The sequence below is a fragment of the Melospiza georgiana genome, chromosome 3 (assembly GCF_028018845.1).
Source record: "Melospiza georgiana isolate bMelGeo1 chromosome 3, bMelGeo1.pri, whole genome shotgun sequence".
NCBI lineage: Eukaryota > Metazoa > Chordata > Aves > Passeriformes > Passerellidae > Melospiza > Melospiza georgiana.
The window spans coordinates 61762696-61780434 of record NC_080432.1 but is presented as its reverse complement, the minus strand read 5'-3'; the positions used below and the strand labels follow the sequence as shown (position 1 = coordinate 61780434).

At 37.2% G+C, this 17739-nt stretch overlaps 1 protein-coding gene across 4 annotated transcripts in view; it reads right to left on the bottom strand.

The window, feature by feature from the left end:
* Positions 1-17739, bottom strand: part of EPM2A (EPM2A glucan phosphatase, laforin) — a 35732-nt gene that overhangs the window by 14397 nt on the left and 3596 nt on the right. For 2 of the 4 annotated variants that reach the window (XM_058021256.1, XM_058021257.1), the window contains exon 2: positions 9184-9358. In XM_058021256.1, the coding sequence (XP_057877239.1) occupies positions 9184-9358 (175 nt within the window). Of the gene's footprint in view, positions 1-2522; positions 2528-9183; positions 9359-17739 lie in introns of those variants that run through there. The other 2 variants (XM_058021258.1, XM_058021260.1) reach the window with 2 other exon arrangements.

The window sequence follows — 17739 nt, the reverse complement described above, 5'->3', positions numbered from 1 at the left end:
TAAATTCCAATGCTTCAGAAACAAGTACATATTAATGAAAATTGCATAATTGCAAAGCACAGATTATTGCTAGGTGGCCTTGTGATCCACATGGAAGCATATGCACATGTAGAAAATAATGGAATCTCTCAGAACTCCAACAGTCAGAGAAAGATGTACATTCACCCCTTGTGGTACCATCTGCAAACAGCCTTGATGAGCTCTGTATCTGTGTTCATTCCAGAGTTTATCCAGAATTTCTAAACACACATCAGTTCATTTATTTGCATTTTAAAGACGGAAAAATATGTACTTGAACAGCACAGGCTGGGGGAAATATCTTAGAAATATGGAGAAAAATGGAATTAACCACACCACATCAGTTACATAAACATCTAAAATAAGGTGTTCTCACAGGAAAGCCAAATCAAAGGAATAACCTGTGTATAGTGCTACCATAAAAAATTGTCAGAAAACTTCATTTTAGATAATGTACCTGTTTCTAGATTCTAAACATAAGATTAATAACCCTGGTAGATGAGCAGCCAACATCAAATGTTGAGGCTGGGGTGGTACTAGAAGAACCAGAAGAACCTATGCAGATCTTTTTAACTCAAAACTACAAAGTATAGTGGAATGTCTTGAAGAAGTCTAGGATGACAAAATGGGAAAATATCATGAGAGTTAAATTTATGAATAATCAATGCTGCAGTTTTTATTGGAGCACAAAAACTGACATGAATTACCAGGGGTTCTCTATTTTTTAAATATGTCTCTTTCTTTTTCTTTCAGTCTTCTTTCTTTTCCTAGCAGTATCACTGAACCTGTTTGGAAATTGAAATTTCCAAGCATTGTGTTTACATTATCAACTGAAGCTTGACTTTGTACATTTGTTAAACATTTGTTAAACATACTGGATAACCTTATTACCAAGACTAAAGATATATTTGAGAAGCTTTTTCACCTTTTATCTCACCAGATTGAAGCAACTCATTGTTATAAGGAAGCTGAGAAATTCAGTCTTCTGCAGTGAAAGCAGTATTTAACATTCTTTAGGACTGGTCTGCACACAGCCAACCCCCCAAGCTGGCAGCTGGACCACAGAAAGAAGGAGCATTTAGAGAAATTATTTTGTTAGGGAAGCTGCATATCCTCCTTATCAGATCATCACCTTGGGAAAATGAAGGCACTGGATAGAACTGTTCTGAAGTGCTTTTAAAAGGCAGTCCCAGAGAGGTTAGTTAAATCAAAAATAATAATTAAAAAAGAAAAGGCTCTAGAAGCCCACCAACACCCATCCCCTTGTACTAGTGCCCAGCATCCAGCCCTGAACCAAATGATAGTCATAGAGAGCCTCATTGCTGACCCACAGCTGATGGATGGGAGGGAGGAGAAGGGAAGGAAAGGGGAGAAAGGGAAAAAGTAAGCAACCACCTATTCAATTTTTTTTTTTTAATGTATTCCACATTTTCTTGTGTCTGTATTAAAACTCAAATGCATATATTGCCTTTATACTTTTCTTGATGCTTAAAATCATATATTCTATTACTGGGTTTTTCACATCAAAGAAAAAAGACATTTCATTTAAATGTATAAACCATGCTGTCTACTGAACCAATAAAGAAATACACATTTCTTAAAGCTTGGCAATGTCTATGACATTTGACTCAATTTTTATCACAGTTCATGGGAGGACACACATTAAACTTCTGAACAACAGCAGGGATTATGTACCTGACTCTCTGAAATTAAATTTCCCAAAGTACAAGCATTAAAGGAGGGAGCAAGAGATTTTCAGTTCAGCCTCTTAATATGTTCCCTGGGAAGACAAATGCAGTTCATTTCTTTGTTGGTTTTTTTTTTTCCTTACAGAGATAAAATTATATATGGGAAAATACAGCAACCATTTGATAATCTCTATTTACTCTTGAGAAATAAAATACTTATGTTTCTGAGACACGCTTCAAAGGAACTAGAGCTATATTCCAGTTTCCTTTCTAATAAAAAAAAATTTATCCTTTAAGTAGGACTGTCCATATTTTCACATGGAGATTCATTTTTTTAATTATCTTGTAAATATCTGGAGCATTTAAGCATGAAAACTTACATTTATATCTCTCAGCATTTACAAAAATTATTCAAATTGGAGGTAGCATTCATAACTTGATAGCTATAGCTTGCTACTGTTTCAAATGAAGTATCTTTAATGTTTTCCCATTTCCTTTGAAATAACTATGCAGTTGTTTATTTCAGATTTTTTTGACTTTCAGATCACCTCTTTCAGAAATATAGTATACACTGAGCAGGTAAGTAAACACCAAACCATCTGGTAATAATAAAACACCTGATGGTATCACTTTCCACATTTGGGAGTAAGAACTCAATTGTTCTGAGGCTTCTTTTCCGTAGGAGTCACCTCAGGGTGGCTGGGCCAGTCTGCCCTAGGAGCTGTGCCTGCAAAAAATCACAGGAAGGGGAGGCAGAGTGGGTTTACTCTGCAAGCACACATCTCTGGTTCAACAGCTTCATCAGGTGTAACTTACAGTTGTGTTAGTGAAGTTTTTCCAACAACAACCAGCAATCTGAATTTACTCCCTCCTGGTAAGCAAAATACCAATTAGGATGTGTACACAATCTCTGCTTTTCAGAAAGAGTTCTGCTATCTCTGGATAAACTGCATTAAGAAATGCCAGCAATTACCAGCACCTAATAAATGGATGTAAAAGCCAGGAGGAAATGAATATCTGCAAGACAACTGGAACACCATCGTCAGTGAGAGAGTGACGCTGCCCCTTCCTTGTCATCCCAGCTGTGAGCTAAATTGCCCGGGATTTCACAATCTCAGTCAATTTCATTCACAGCCAGCAACACCAGCAAATTGCTTTCCAATGGAGACAGAACTTTACTCCCTCACTGACAGCCTGAATTTCAAAGAGTAAAGAGGCAGGAAAAAGGGCTGAAAACCTCCAGAATAAATACGAACAAGCAGCAGGGAGACACAGTAAAACACACAGAGAAATTAGAAGCAACAATAGTTTCTGCTCCCTAACAGTGATACCCCACATAAAATTCATACTTACTGGACTATCAACATTTTTCTGTTATATCCTACAGAGAAAAACAGAACTACGTTTACTCCTCCAGCCTTTTCCATGGAGGGTTCCCAATATCCCTTCTGGTTTTTCTCCCAGAATGACACAGAATTGCAAGTTTTTCTTAAGAAGTAAGTAAATCATTTTGTGCAGAGGCACACCTATGAAAAGATCCATTTTAAAGATCAACAGTGGTTTTAAGTAAATATTACCTATTACCAGCCAATTGATTAAAGGCCTCATCTTCTCATCAACAGCCAGACTGTGCTTGCTGCCATTTTAATAACAAAACACTCATTCCAGAAAATCATCTTTCTAAATAAAAAAATTCTCAAACACCCAATGCCAAAACCACATAAGAATGGCAGAATGGTAAAGAAAACTACAGGAAAAAAACTTCCAGGAAAAACTCACAAGACTAACCAGACACCATGCTAAGATTTTCTTTAGCTTATTCACATAGGTAGTGTACTGTTCATCAGACATTACTTCAGCTTCATCCCAATGCCCAGCCAAAAATTTGTGCCCCTCAGTCATTGAAGAAAGCAACAAACCTGGCAGCCTGCTGGCTAATAGCCATTCATCAGGTTTGACAGACCAGTCGCTGGAGGTGGAAGTAATACTGGGACTTCAAATGCTGGTGACAGTCATGTAAAAATCTTTATCTAGAATCTCGGTGACTTTTTTTTCTTCTGGCAAAATCACCTTTTCTAAAGGCAGATTTCCCTTGCTACCACAGCACTCACAAGAAATGCAATTAGAAATGAGTGACATCCAGGAGTTTCCATGTCAAGCTCCTTTTGGGTGCTCAGGCAGTAGGTCACAGCCAGAGAACCAGAGCTGTGCTGGCAACAGCTACTTGCTAATGCTCAAAAAATCAAAATAATTGAAAAGAGAGGTCCTGCCATCTAGTTCATCCACAGTATTCCACTCCATGGCATGTGACTGCACTGCTGGCACATCCTAACTCCATTTCTGTTCACAGTTCACAAGACTGAGATTTGTAGCTAACTCAATAATAGCCTGGCTTGAGCTATCCCAGCTGAGTGCCATCCTGCCTGAGCAAGATCACAAAACTTAGAAAAATAGAATATTTTTTCCTAGTTTTAGCCATTATTATGAAGGGCACAGTGTGGGGAGTTCACAAAAGGAGAAGCTTGTTGTTTGGATGAACAACAAATGAGGAAGAAAAATGCATTTATTAGCCAACACAGAGATCACCCAAAATACATACATGAAAACAAATAAGGATTAAAATCTTAAAACTAAATCAAATTCTAGCCTCATCATTTGCCTTCTCACTTCTGGTCCTGTTGCCTCACACTCCCTCCTCACTTTCAAGAACTCAAATAAAAAATTGCATAAATGTCACTTCTTATGCTGATTTGAAACCCATTTTCTTCACAACAGAGGCTAGTAAAAGCATTTCCCAGCTCCAGCTGGGGGTGATGTAGAAAAAAATGAAGACACACAAAGGACAAAAGATAAAATTAACCTTTGAACCATTCTATAAAAGGTGATTCCCATTGGTAAGTAAACAACGGTTCCAATTCATATTAGTTTCAGACTATAGCTCAGTACAACAAAACAATTTAAAGGAGAAGTCAGATATCCTAGTTTATGGGATAAACATATAAAAAAAATGTGCCTTCAAATATTTTCATTACTTAATGTATAAAATGAGCAGATAACTTCACAGTTAGAACCCCAAGTACTGAAATCAAAGGATGAACTCTTATTGATGTTAAGTCCTTTTGATCAGGACTATTTTACTAGAATACAATCAATGAATTTTGTTCCAGAGCTCATTATTTCTTATTCTTTTCTCTAATATCACAAGTATTCTTTAGGCACAGGGGACAGTTAGCTCTCAGCCTTTAATGTTAATTATGGTAATCTCTGTAGACATCATCACCTCTTCTCTTAATTCATAATGTAGGCATAAAATATCAGTGCAGCTTTCTATTATGGTAGCACATGTCACTGCACTCTAGGGGGTTTTTGTGACAGCTTACTCTTTAAAGCCTTTTTTACAATTCACTAATAAAAAATAGCTAAGAATTATATTTAAAATAGAAAGGCATTTTATTTTGTGAATGAGTTACAACCAGTAAAAAGAGAAATTAAAGACTAAAAAAAAAAAAGTGCTCTTTCTTGTATCTTTTTCAAAGGCAATTCTAATTTCATACTGAACCAAATATACTCAACCAAGTTCTTGTTTACCACCTAATTAAAGATGCATATCAATCAAGTAAATGCTCATTTTTCCCATAGAAAGAAATTCTGTGCTCCATCAGCAAAATACTGCTCTAGTGCCTCCAAAAGGTAAAAAAGAGGCATTTCTATTTTGCCCTGGATCATTCTTCATTCACTCACCTATCTACATTAACATTTACAATGAAGCAGGGACACACATCTTATGTGACTCTCCTGATCATTCCCACTCAACACCTAACTTAGGTTATAACCTGCATTACTGGCAGTGTTGTAGGAAACTGTCTCACCAACAAGCCACAAAGCATTTGTACATACTACATCATAAATTGTATTTCATTTGCAACCATTGAGAAACAAAAATAATATTTCCAAGCATGGGAGTAAATTTTATTGTATCGTTACCTTAATTTTGTCTTAGGGAAAAAAAACACTGATGATAGCAACACATTTGTCAAATTCCCAATCACTCCATAAACATGAAATATTAGTATTTAACAGCATATATGTATGTGTATATATTTGAAATGCAAAAAAGGTACTAAAGAAACATGTACCTCAAAAAAATGTTGTCAGGACCCATGGCTACTGTCATGTAGTGACTCCCCTGACTGCGGATTGCTAATTATGTATTTTCTGCCAAAATGTTTAACAGCCATACAATACCACAGTTACAGAGGTTGTTGTCTGAGGAATTCACTTACACATTCCAGTTTATCTGCATTTTACATGCAAAGCATGTAAAAATTATTTTTCTTTGTCAGATTTAAGAAGTATGACTCACAAAAAGCACACACCTAAAATTAGTCTGGAAACAGGAAACTAACTAGATGGCTTTTCCTATCAAAGACAGTCATTTCCATAGCACCTAATTCTGCCATCAAGCATCATTGTCTTCAATATATTATTTAAGGATTTTGTAATTTCAGGTGTCCTTCCCTCTCTTGCTCTTATGTAATGCCTTTCTTCTGAGAAATGCAGATGTTTTTATACAAATAATAAGGTATACTACATCTACAAATTAGGAACTTCTGCCTTTCACAGATGGGACTGAAACAGAGATAATATGGCCCAGATTCACAAATTTTCTGAAGTCATCTACTCTCAGAAAAGATTACAATAATTCTAATTTACTTTGGAAAATTACTTCATCCTAAGTGAACTCTCCTGTAATTTGAAGCCATCATATTGCAGTAATATCTAACACAAAAGAGAAACTGATTTTTTTGGTTTTTTGTTTTTTTTTTTTTTCCTGAATCAGATTTTGGTTAAAGGTGTCATTACATCTCCAAACCAAGTGAATATTAATGCCATAAAGGTATCAGTCATGACTCCTAGCTGCGGGAAAGCTCCATTTCACATTTACAAGAAATTAGTTCAACTCCTGCTGTGCTTAAAAACCACATTATATATTCTCCTACCTGAATGACCAACACAAAATGAGTTCTCTAAATATAAGTTTAAATGTAAGTGCACTAAATTATGAGAGATGCATCTACATCAAATAAGAAAAATCTGATTCCTCAGAGCACTGTTGTCAGCCTCAGCATAGTGCAAAATTGGTTTTGGCTCCAGCCAGAGGCAGGCTCTTCTCATCCTGCTGCAGCCCAGTTAAAGCAGAAGCTCATGTTTTATGAAGAAGCAAGATGGCAACAAAGCTCAGAGCAACTGTTTCTAATTGTGATTCAACACAGGATAAATAAAATCAGTCCCAGGGCTCATGTGGGAACCTCCTTTGACAGAGGAAAACCTTCTTTTCTCATTAATTCACACATGGCAGCCCTGTTAAGTGGAGCAACATAGAGGACGGGCTCACATCAAAAGTTTTCATTGATAAATCACTTCTTTCCAGCCTCCACCACTGTAAAGATCATACAAGGGGTGACAGGACTCAGAATTTGTGGTCATGATGCTCCTTGCAGCACTGCTGCCTTTAGTACAGCATGGAAAAAGGTAATCTTAGCTGGAAAACCATGATCTGATCATACTCTGATCAGAGTCAGAAAAGTCAGAAGGATTGACTTTTTGCTTCTGAGTTTGGTTCTGCTTTGGGGAGAATGGGGGGAGAAGTATATGGGTATTAAAAAAAAAAATGTATCAATCTTCATAGTACTCTTCTGAATTAATAAATCCATTGCAAAATAAAGGCATTTTCATCAGCTCACTTCAGCTGCTCTGCCAACAACAACAAAAAATTCTAAAATAGATTTTTATTTTTGGGCTGCTTTGTTATAACCAGCAGAATGGTGAATCTGCCCCCAACTGTTAGTAATTAAAAAAACATTTAAGGCTGCATATCTTCAAAGTATTAGAAATAATTATGTGACAGGACTGTTACAGAGAACGCTTGCTTAATATAGCTCAAAGAAATGAGATAAGAGTTACTATGATGTACATATAAGGTTGCCTTTCAATGAAGGTATAGGTGTGAGAGAAGGGAATGAAGGAGAAGACCTTCATCTGCAAAAGACTAACAGCCCAGAAAATTTTCTTCAGATATCCTATAGCAGAATCTGCGGCTTTTTACCTAATCTTTGAAACACATAGTCATGCAGATAAGGCAGCATTAAATGGATCACTGCTGCCTCTGGAAAGGAAGATAAGTTAGCCTTTGGTACTTAGATATTCACTTTCTGACAGCTGTTCTTCTTTCTCAAGAAATGTTTCTGCCAAGCAAAGATTACTTGGGATTGACAAATCTCTGCTTTGGAATAAACAAGATCTTTACTCTGATAGGACGTTGGAAACAGATGTTTAAGATCCACATAACACTTTAGTCTACCAGGCATACTATATAACTTGAGTGGGTCCCAGGAAAAAGGTCCCACAAACACCTACATATGCCTGACAGTGTTTATGAATCCCTGCGATTTCAAAAAATACCAAGGGGAAGAAATCTTTCCCTCTCACACTGCAAGTCTAATGAGGAAAAGACAATTCTCCTTCCTACCCTGTGAGAGGGTGGAGACAAAGAGCACAAAGAGGAGACACCATGGTAAGGTTGGTAGAGCTGATAAAGTGGTCTGGAGAAATTCACAAAAAACAATGCGAGGGCCTAATGAAAGTACAAGATGGTTTGATTTCTTAAAAAATAATACATATCCCTCTGGGATAACTAACTGTTCTGCAATGCATGTGGCATATCAGGACTGCCAGCATTCACACAACTATTATCAAAACTTCCTGCTGTATCAATTGGCTGGAGATAGGGGGAAAAGCTACATAGGGTCCCAAATTCCTCAGTGCACTTTGCTAACCTTCAGTGCTCACCCTGTTGCTCCAAATACAGCCTATGCTTCCTCTGCACCCTAAAGGCTGGGTGCCCTCCTCTACCTTTACTGTCTCCTTATTCAAGCCAGGATCTTCACCAATGGGACAGTGGACTCAAGTGAACACTATGGAATACAAACATTTTAAGACTTGTCTAAGTTTTAATATATTTTTTAAATAAATGCCCAGAAGCAGAAGTCATCAAAAGTTGCTGCCATTAATTGCAGAGGCTGCCACACAAGAGTGACAACATGTCACCAGTAAACTCCAGTGCTGGATTACATTATTTTTGTTTCTCAGGACAAGTTCTTCAGTAAAATTATCCCAAACAAAACACATAAGATACATGCAATTTTACACATGTATATAGACAAGCATTTGAAAATGACTAGCCTAAAATTGGCACAAAACTTTTTCAGATGTGATGCAATGTAACAGACACATACAGAGTACGGGTATCCTTGAACTTAGAATCTGCTAAACTGACATTTAATTGCAAAGAGGCGCTGAACCTTTGTTAAAGTTTACTCTTACATACATACAAACCAAATGCAGTTTTCAGATATGCCAGTTCAGATTTTTTGTTTGTAACATTTGACACCAGCCAAGCTCTGCACAATTCTTTTACCTGGAGTAATGGATAGCTTGATGTCCTGCAATATTGAAATAGAAATCAGTTGTGTGTTTCATCTCATCAGTATGTCCAGAGACTTCAATCCAGTGTGCTATTGGGAGGCAGTAAACTCCATCTACTATGTTGCTCTGGTTGTAAACACAGCTTCGATCATGATGGGGCCCACTACCTAGAACAGAAGAAAGACAGGTGCAGACTGTGTGTCTGGATAATCTTAAAAAAAAACCCAAAACTGTAGGGAGACTTGAACTGAGCATTCAAGGCCAGGAGCAGTGTTTCCTGCTTCTTCAAACTGCATTATTAGCAACTGAAGTAGTGGCAACAGAAACACTGCCACAAAGCAAATATTCAGCATTAAAATAAAATTTTGTAGATTATTTAAAAAATATTTTTAATTTATTGGATATTTTAAAACCTCCCACAATATTAAAAACTCCTAAATCACTTACAATGTAAGAATAATTAATTTCATTTAAGTTCCTCATTTGATGTCTCACAGTATGTGACCTCAGTGTTTAATATTCTTGCTCAGTGACCTCTCCCAAGGGTATCAATCTTGCTGTGTCTCAGACATGCCATGGCAGCCTGACCTTGGTTCAGGTTGACTTCTAAGAAAGTTGCCAAGATATGGGAAAGACCTCAGAGAAAGTTCAGAGGACAGCCATGCATACTCAGAAAGGTAAAACCACCAAAAAAGGTAGGACTGGTGACACAGGATTTGCTACCAGCTTAAGGATTCAAGAGGAAAAACTTCAAGGTGGAGAGGCATCAAAGACCAAAGAAGGTGGCAGCAATGTAGAAACAGCAATGTAGAAACAAGGCAGACTTATTTAAAAGGGGAAAGATTTCCTCTTCCACCTCATTCACAGCTGCCTGGCCAGCAAAGACTCATCAGATTCCTGCTGCAGACCAGACACATTTGGATATCTAGCCAAGGAGTTCATTAAACCTTCTCTGTCTTTTATGTTTGTGGACCAATAGACACTCACTTTATTGTCTTCCAATGCATGTCTCACTTTGAGAGTCTGTTCTTACCCAGTAGAAGCTGCCCAAAGTGACCCACAGAGTCACAATTGCAATGGTGAATGACCACAGCTACCCTAAACGGCCCAGTTTAAAGCAAGATTTTTTTTCTTATGATTTTCCACCAATATTTATTACCTCTTCTTCTTCTTCTACAGCAATAGTGTGAGCTTTAGTCAGAAACAATGTTTTTAATCCCAGTTGCTTACCAGAGTAAGAAACTTGAATTGAAATGGGTCGCATCATCAACCAAAAGGTTATCAAGCCTCCAAAAATACAGTACATGTACAGGCTCCCCCCAGCATCATCTTTACATACTTACTGTAATAATAATTGCCATGTAGGAATAATTATTGTGCAGATCAGAAGTGACCTAGTCTATGGCTTCCTTAAGCCTGTTACACTTATACATTATTAATGATGTTAAAATATTTCTGAGAAAAATTATGCCCAAAGGAATATCTTCACTTTCCCATTGCACGTAAATGCATGACCAGTTTTCAATCACGACAGTTAGGGAAATTTGCTAAAGCAAGAGCATTTTGGGAGATGTATTAATGCAATGATTAGAGAGTAAGAATAACATTTAAGAGGAAAGCTCAAACCATCTCCTTATTTCCAGATGACATGCAGGCCATTTTATCATAATTGTGACATATTATTATTTACCAAAATGAAAAATAAAATATGAGGTGGAAAACTATTTTCTCTTTCACATTGCTGAGCAGTTATGCATCACATAGTTTTTGATTATTTTGATTATAAATAAGGTAAGCAAGATCAGTAAAGTTTCAGAAGCTACAAATTTCACCACTATATTTTTATCTCACATTTATAATTGCTTACATGCTCTTACCACTTGTAACCAATACAAGAAGACAACAGCATACATCGACAAATACAACAGTGTGACAAAATATATGGATGCTTATGATATTTAATTAATGACTTCATGCATGCAGCCACAAAGAGCCCACCTTGCCTTCCCCATTCTACTCTCCAGCACCTGTTTGTAGCCATGCACATCACAGTGCCCACCTCCTGCCATCTCGAGGCTGTGTCTGATCCTGGCCCCCACACACCCACGGGCCCATGTCCTGCCCCAGCCCCAGCCTGTCCCCAGGGAGGTGCCTGATGCTCGGGGCTGGGGCTGCCCTCGTGCCCCAGGCTGCCTGCTCCTGACAGCCAGTCCCATGGGGTGTCCCTGCAGTCCCAGGGAGCTGCCAGCCCTCACTGTGCCCTGCCAGTTTTGAACCGTGGAACTCTGGCTTTTTTGCTACTCCCAGCCCTGTGTTTCCTGGTACACAGGTACCCACCTTGTGCTTCCTACTGCCCCATTTCCAATTGCTGCTGGTGAAGGTGCATGCACTTCTGCCACCTGCCAGTTTTACAGTTCATCATCCTTCTTCTCCAGCTTTAATTCTTGTCCCTTTTTTGCCTTCCTTCCTTCTCTGTAACCTTCCTCCTCTCTGCCTTTTTAAGTGCTGCAGCCTCCTTGCCTTGTAACCTTACCACTTTCACCACCATTAATTCCCCTAAATAGCCTGAAACCACATATGGATATGGGGCCAAGAGTAAGTTGCCATGAGATGTTTATTTTATTTGTTCCCTCAAACAGGTTTGGTCAAATCTCATTCTGAAACACTTTCTTCTGTAATAAATATTTATTGATGTTGATTTTTGTGCACCACTGAGCCTCAGCCTTCCCGCTGTGGCCTACAGTCAGACCTGAATCTCAAAAGGTGTGGTTCTGATTTGCCTTTAATAATCAGGTAAACAGTAGCAGCTTGCATTTATATCATATTTTATGAGAATTGCCTAGTCCTTTACTACTCCTTATGTTAGATACTGATCTATAAATTAAACAACTTTCCTACTGAAATAAGACATCTGTGCAACAGAATATACATCAACATATTTTCAACATATACATATATATTCACACATGATATAGCTTCATACAGGAAGGAAAGTGTGCTGCCATCTTCAATAAATACTAATTTAGGGAACAGTATGATCAAAGTGGACTGTCTTCAGAAGGACTTCTTAAAGGAATTATGGAAATCTGCAATTACCAAAAAAGATCAGGTTTTACTACCCAGGCAATATCCATGATTACACAAGTGGTTTTCATCAGAGTTTGCTTCACAATATGCATTTAACAAGGAAGTTTCAAAATGAGAAAAAATTATTTTCTCAGTCCACGTCATGTTTCTGCTAGCACAATCTGTCTCAGGAAATCCACCATATTTTGGATGTCATAAGACAACAATGCAATTTTTATACTATTTCAACTTTTCAGTTTCTAGAGACAATAGTAAAGCGTAGAACATCAAATGTTCCATTCATCTTTGAAAAAAGGAAAAGAAACACAAATGTCCTTTGAGAAAGGGCTCACACAACAGTGAACACATGATTTTACAGCTAAACCCATTTCTATATCAGTATTTTTCTTCATCTCATTTTTATTCATATTCCAAGTGGAAAAACACAGGTTTAATTATTTATCATTAAGAAGCAAGTACACAACCATCTGAAAATATGTAAAATTCAACCATAAAAAGAGATAAGTTAAATATTTGAATGGTACTGATCTTCCCATTAATTGATCATGTTGGCTTTCCTAATTAGAGATGAAAAGCATTTTGCAAGAGTTTATTAGAACGTACAGGTGCTAGTTTAACTTCTAGAATAGCATTTTATTTCCTTTAATAAGGCTCTTTTTTTTTTTTATTTAAAACCCATCTTTGTGAGTCTTCACAGCAAAAGTGCTTTTCTGAAAGAGAAAGATTAAAATAAGTTTCTTGGCATTAAATGATAAAGTTTTTCATTGCTTTTGCACTGGTTGATCTGTACTGCAGATGGTTTTGTGCAGAATCCACTGACGTAGGGAACTGCCAGAGACCAAAGCAACCAAGTAGCCCCACTTATAGTTCAAGACTCACAGAGGGCTCTTTCAAATCTGCAGGACTGCAGTTTATGGCTCCTTGTTTAATCCACATGAAGGATGATCAAAGGAGCATAAGAAGTCTGTACAAATAACTAAACAAAAGAATAAAACCAAAGACCTCCATATAACTGATAAATTGCTCTGGTAAAAGGAGGAAACCAGAATGGAGCAAAGGAAAACTTTGGTTTTGATCCTCGTTGAGCAGGGAAGTTGGGCTAGATGACCCACAGTGGTCCCTTGCAACCTGATTAATTCTGTGATTTTGTGAAAACTAGAAGCAGATATAGGAAGTGATACAAGATGTACAAAGATCTAGGACTGAAAAAGGTAAGCAGAGACTAGAAGAGGATGTTCTGAAATTCAATCTAATGAGGCACAACCATGAAACACAAAAGCCTGCAGTTACTATTTTATTAGAGCTGTACTGCAGGCATGAAAGAAGTATAATTCAACAGTCTGCCAACAGCACAGACTCATCTTGACACAGAAAAGGACTGCACACAGATTGCACAGAGTGGAGAAATTACCAGCTTGATCTTAAAAGATAAATAAAATATGGGTCAATGAAATTTCTTATCACCATTAAGAGTGAATAAATAAATGAAAAAGATGAGATTGCCTCTCCCACCCTCTCTGCAGAGCTCTTTGCTGCAAATCTCTGCTCAGCCACTGCTCTCCCAGTTACCAGCTTGTTGCACACCTTGCTCCAAGTTTAATTTTTTTCTATTCTATGTTATGTAAGGGAAGGTGTGCAGGAACTACAGGGCACAACTGCAGCCATAAAGGTGCTGGGTATCTCATCCCTGCCTTAGCCTGACCCTAAAACACAGATATGCAACTTCCAAACCTCCAAACCCCAGTAAGGTGAGGGTTCACTGCTATCTCTTTAAAAACCATAGGGCTACTTAGATAACCTTAGAGAAACACATTAACTGACCAACCCAAACCACAAGCACCCAGGCAATTTTGAGATCACCTACTCACAAATCAGTCAGAGGACAGACTAACTCCTATAATCTTTGTCTTAAGTTTTGCATGAACCAGCACACTTTAAGTGTCAATTCAAAATTTTAACTATGTCTAAATATTTTAAGTAATTCTATTTGTATCAAATGAGGTCCTTTTACAAGGTAAATGAGTATCTTAAGTTCATGCTTAGAAATTCCCCTGGAAGAGTTTAATATTATAAGCACTCTGGGGGCAGATAAACAGGGAAAAGTCAAGGAATAAAAGACTTTTATTAAAAAAAAATAGTAGTAGAAGAGAAAGTAAAGAAAAATTTTTTTAAAAATCTCAAAAATAAAGCATTTAAAAGAATAAGTTTTTGCTAGCTTCTTTACATTTTATACCAAAATTACAGTGAAGAAAAGTCTCAAGTCCTATTTTGGATACAATTTTCAGTTATCTGAATGTGCTACTGCACAGTCTTGTTATCACACATCACTCAAACTGAACTTCCTTCAGTACACTCACAATATTCAAATTTACTTACCCTTCACACCAGATTCTGTCACAAAAGTCTCCCTGCTGCCTGTGAACAAAATTCAATCTCTGATGTTTTGAAATAGGATCTGTCTCAATCTTGCCAAGACTGAATTGCTATTGATTGTTAAAAAACCAGAGGTGGGGGCGGGTTCACCTCATTGAAACTGAGTGAGGTCAAGTTTTCAAGAGTTGCAGTCTGCCACAGGCTCTGGAGTCCCACCTTCCTCAAGTCTCAGCAAAGCCCTCAGCAGCAGCCCTTTGTATTAACACCTCTGACAAATATCTCCAATTCTGTATGCCATGTATGAAGCCTTACCCTTATGTCTAAGAAAAGCATACTTGGATTTTTAATGCTATTTTTTTCTGCTGTCAGCAAACCATCTTCCCCTTAGATTCTGTAAGTGGCAGATGAATTTATTGTATTACTTAAATACCTAGTATTAATGTAAGACAAAATTGTTAATTTGCCACACCTAGTTAAGTAACTCCTTAACTGGTCAGATTTTCAGAAATGTTTCCTTGCATTTGCAAGCCAAGAAGAGATACCCAAAAAGAAGAAAACCACGTGCATCATACACCACATGTTTATATTCTACCAGACTTACAGCAGACTTTTCAACTTCCTTTTTGGTAGAGCTGCTACATAAAACCATGGAAACGAGTTCTAATTCTATTAAAATCCAGGCTGAATTTAAGACTTTTTAGTCTATTTATATATCCTAAGAAAATTATTTGATGGAATTACATTTTGAAGTTATGCCTGAATTAAAACTAAATGGTTTACAAGAAAGCCATTCTCAACACTTAATGCTGTTCATCACCAAGGCTTTTTCTTTCTTTTTCTTTTTTTTCATCAGATATAAGAAAATCAGAATTTTTAAAGGCAACTTTCAAAAACATGTTTTATTTATCTCTGTAGTTCATCTCAGGCCCAGGTGTTTTTCAGTGGGAACTTTATTGTACTAAGAGATTTTAACCAAATGCCTGACTTAATGATGAAGTCAGAGAAAAGCAACTAAAAGCAAATCTTCCTCATGTATAAGACAGTTTCTTTTCTGACAGATGGTAGAAATAGCACTACAGGAAATACAGATGAGAGAATAATGGCTGATAGCAACAAAATGTATAATCTAATACTATCTTCCCATTTGCTTTGACACTGTTTACTGTACTGTCTACTACTGATTGCTACTTTCTGTCATACCAGAAGCATAGGCAGGAAATGAGCTGTATCAAAATAGCAACCACAGCAATACTTTAAACAAAGTATCATCCCAGTTACTTATCACTTCTCAGTGTTTCTTGCCATTCAAAATAAATTGCTGAGCCCTACTGCATGCTACCACCCCTTGCAAGTGAGGGACCGGAAAAATGGTAAATACAGGATTTGCATAAATAATGCATTTATTGTAAATTTACTATTATAACCACAAAGGCTTTAATTAGACTCTCACAGAAATCAGAACTGGACCCTGATTATCTCTGTGGGTAGGAAAATATACATGCCTGCCAAACCCAGAGAATATGTATTTGCAAGTAGAGGCATTTAGTTTTATTCTTGTAATTTTGCAGTTTCACATAGGCCGCTCTGCGTTGTTTTACTGATGTCAGATTGTCTGCTCAGTATAAGCTGGTAAATGCTGATAAGCAGACAGAAAGTAATGAGAATCTTGATGCCATTTAATTATACAAAAATGCATGCTATGTATAAGTCATCTGGGGGTTGAAGAACAAAACACAAAGAGCTACTGCACTTTGTAACCAAAGTTTTCCTCCATTCCTTAAGGAAGTATTGGGTTGAAGAATTCAAAGTTATCCACTAGTTAAGTTTTGTCACATCTGAAAGGTGTTAAGGTATCTAGCACTGTCCAGAAAGCAACAGCCTTGCAGGAACAAAATACCTATGATGCAGAATTATTCAACTATCACATAGCTTGTGCTTTATGTCCATTTCTAGTCACCACCTACTTCAGAACTGGGCTTGGGAAAATAAGTAAAATTTGGGATTATTTTCCAAAGCAGAACAGATTACACTAAATACTAATGAAACATGCAAGTAATTGCAGGAGGCCAGGCAGCCACTGGCTATACACAGGGAATGTGGCACCACCCAGTGGGAAGAGCACCACATGAAACATCTGCACTAAGAGAGCCATGAAGAATTGTAACTCTTCAGGACTCACTGGGAGTTTTTTGTTGAGCTTCGTTTTTTTCTTCGTTTTGTTTGTTTGTTTGTTTTTAATAATGGAACTGCTTTTGGAGGGGAAAAAAAAAAGAAAAGAAACCATGGATCTCAGTTACAGAAACATTGTATCCAACTGTACTTCCTAGAATGGCCTCAAACGAATTTTTATTTTGCATATCCAGCTAAGGCTTAGCCCCAAGCATTTTTCATTCTGTTACAATCTCTCCATTACAAATGGCAACTAGATCTTACCTTCTCATACAGCCTTAGAAGAATTCCCTCCTTTTAATTAAGAAGTTATACTTCTTTTATTCAAAGAGCTGAGGCCAAAAGTCAGATTGCTCTAAGTTTCAACACACTTTAAAAATGAAATTTTAATGTGCTTAACTATCACCAATGTTTTCAATCAATTGGGTGTTCAACCCTTGAAACATATTATTAGAATTTACTTCTGATATTTTTACTGATTGTATTACAATGATGTGAAAACCTTTATTACTTCATAAATTTACTGATCTTTTGGTTTATTATAAACAGGCTCACAGGAGTGTGAACTGAAAATGTTGTAAGGACAACATACCACAAGCTGAACAATGTAATTTTTTTCCAAAATGCACTGTATTGTATCATTTGTTTGTTTTGCAAACAAGACACCTCCTTTTCTCTCCTTCTCCCTCCTTCTCCCAAAACTAGAGATGGGGTTTTTTTTGGAAGGATTAAGGTTCTGCTCACCTGCACAAGTTGCTAGAATATAGGCTGACCCTGCTTTGGAGCTTTCACTGGTCATACTGTATCTGGAAGCTTCAAGCAAGCTCCATCTACACCAAATTAAGAGCTACACAAAAATCACAGAATAGCAGAATGGGTTGGGTTGAAGTAGCCTTCAAGAGCATCAGTTCCAAGCTTC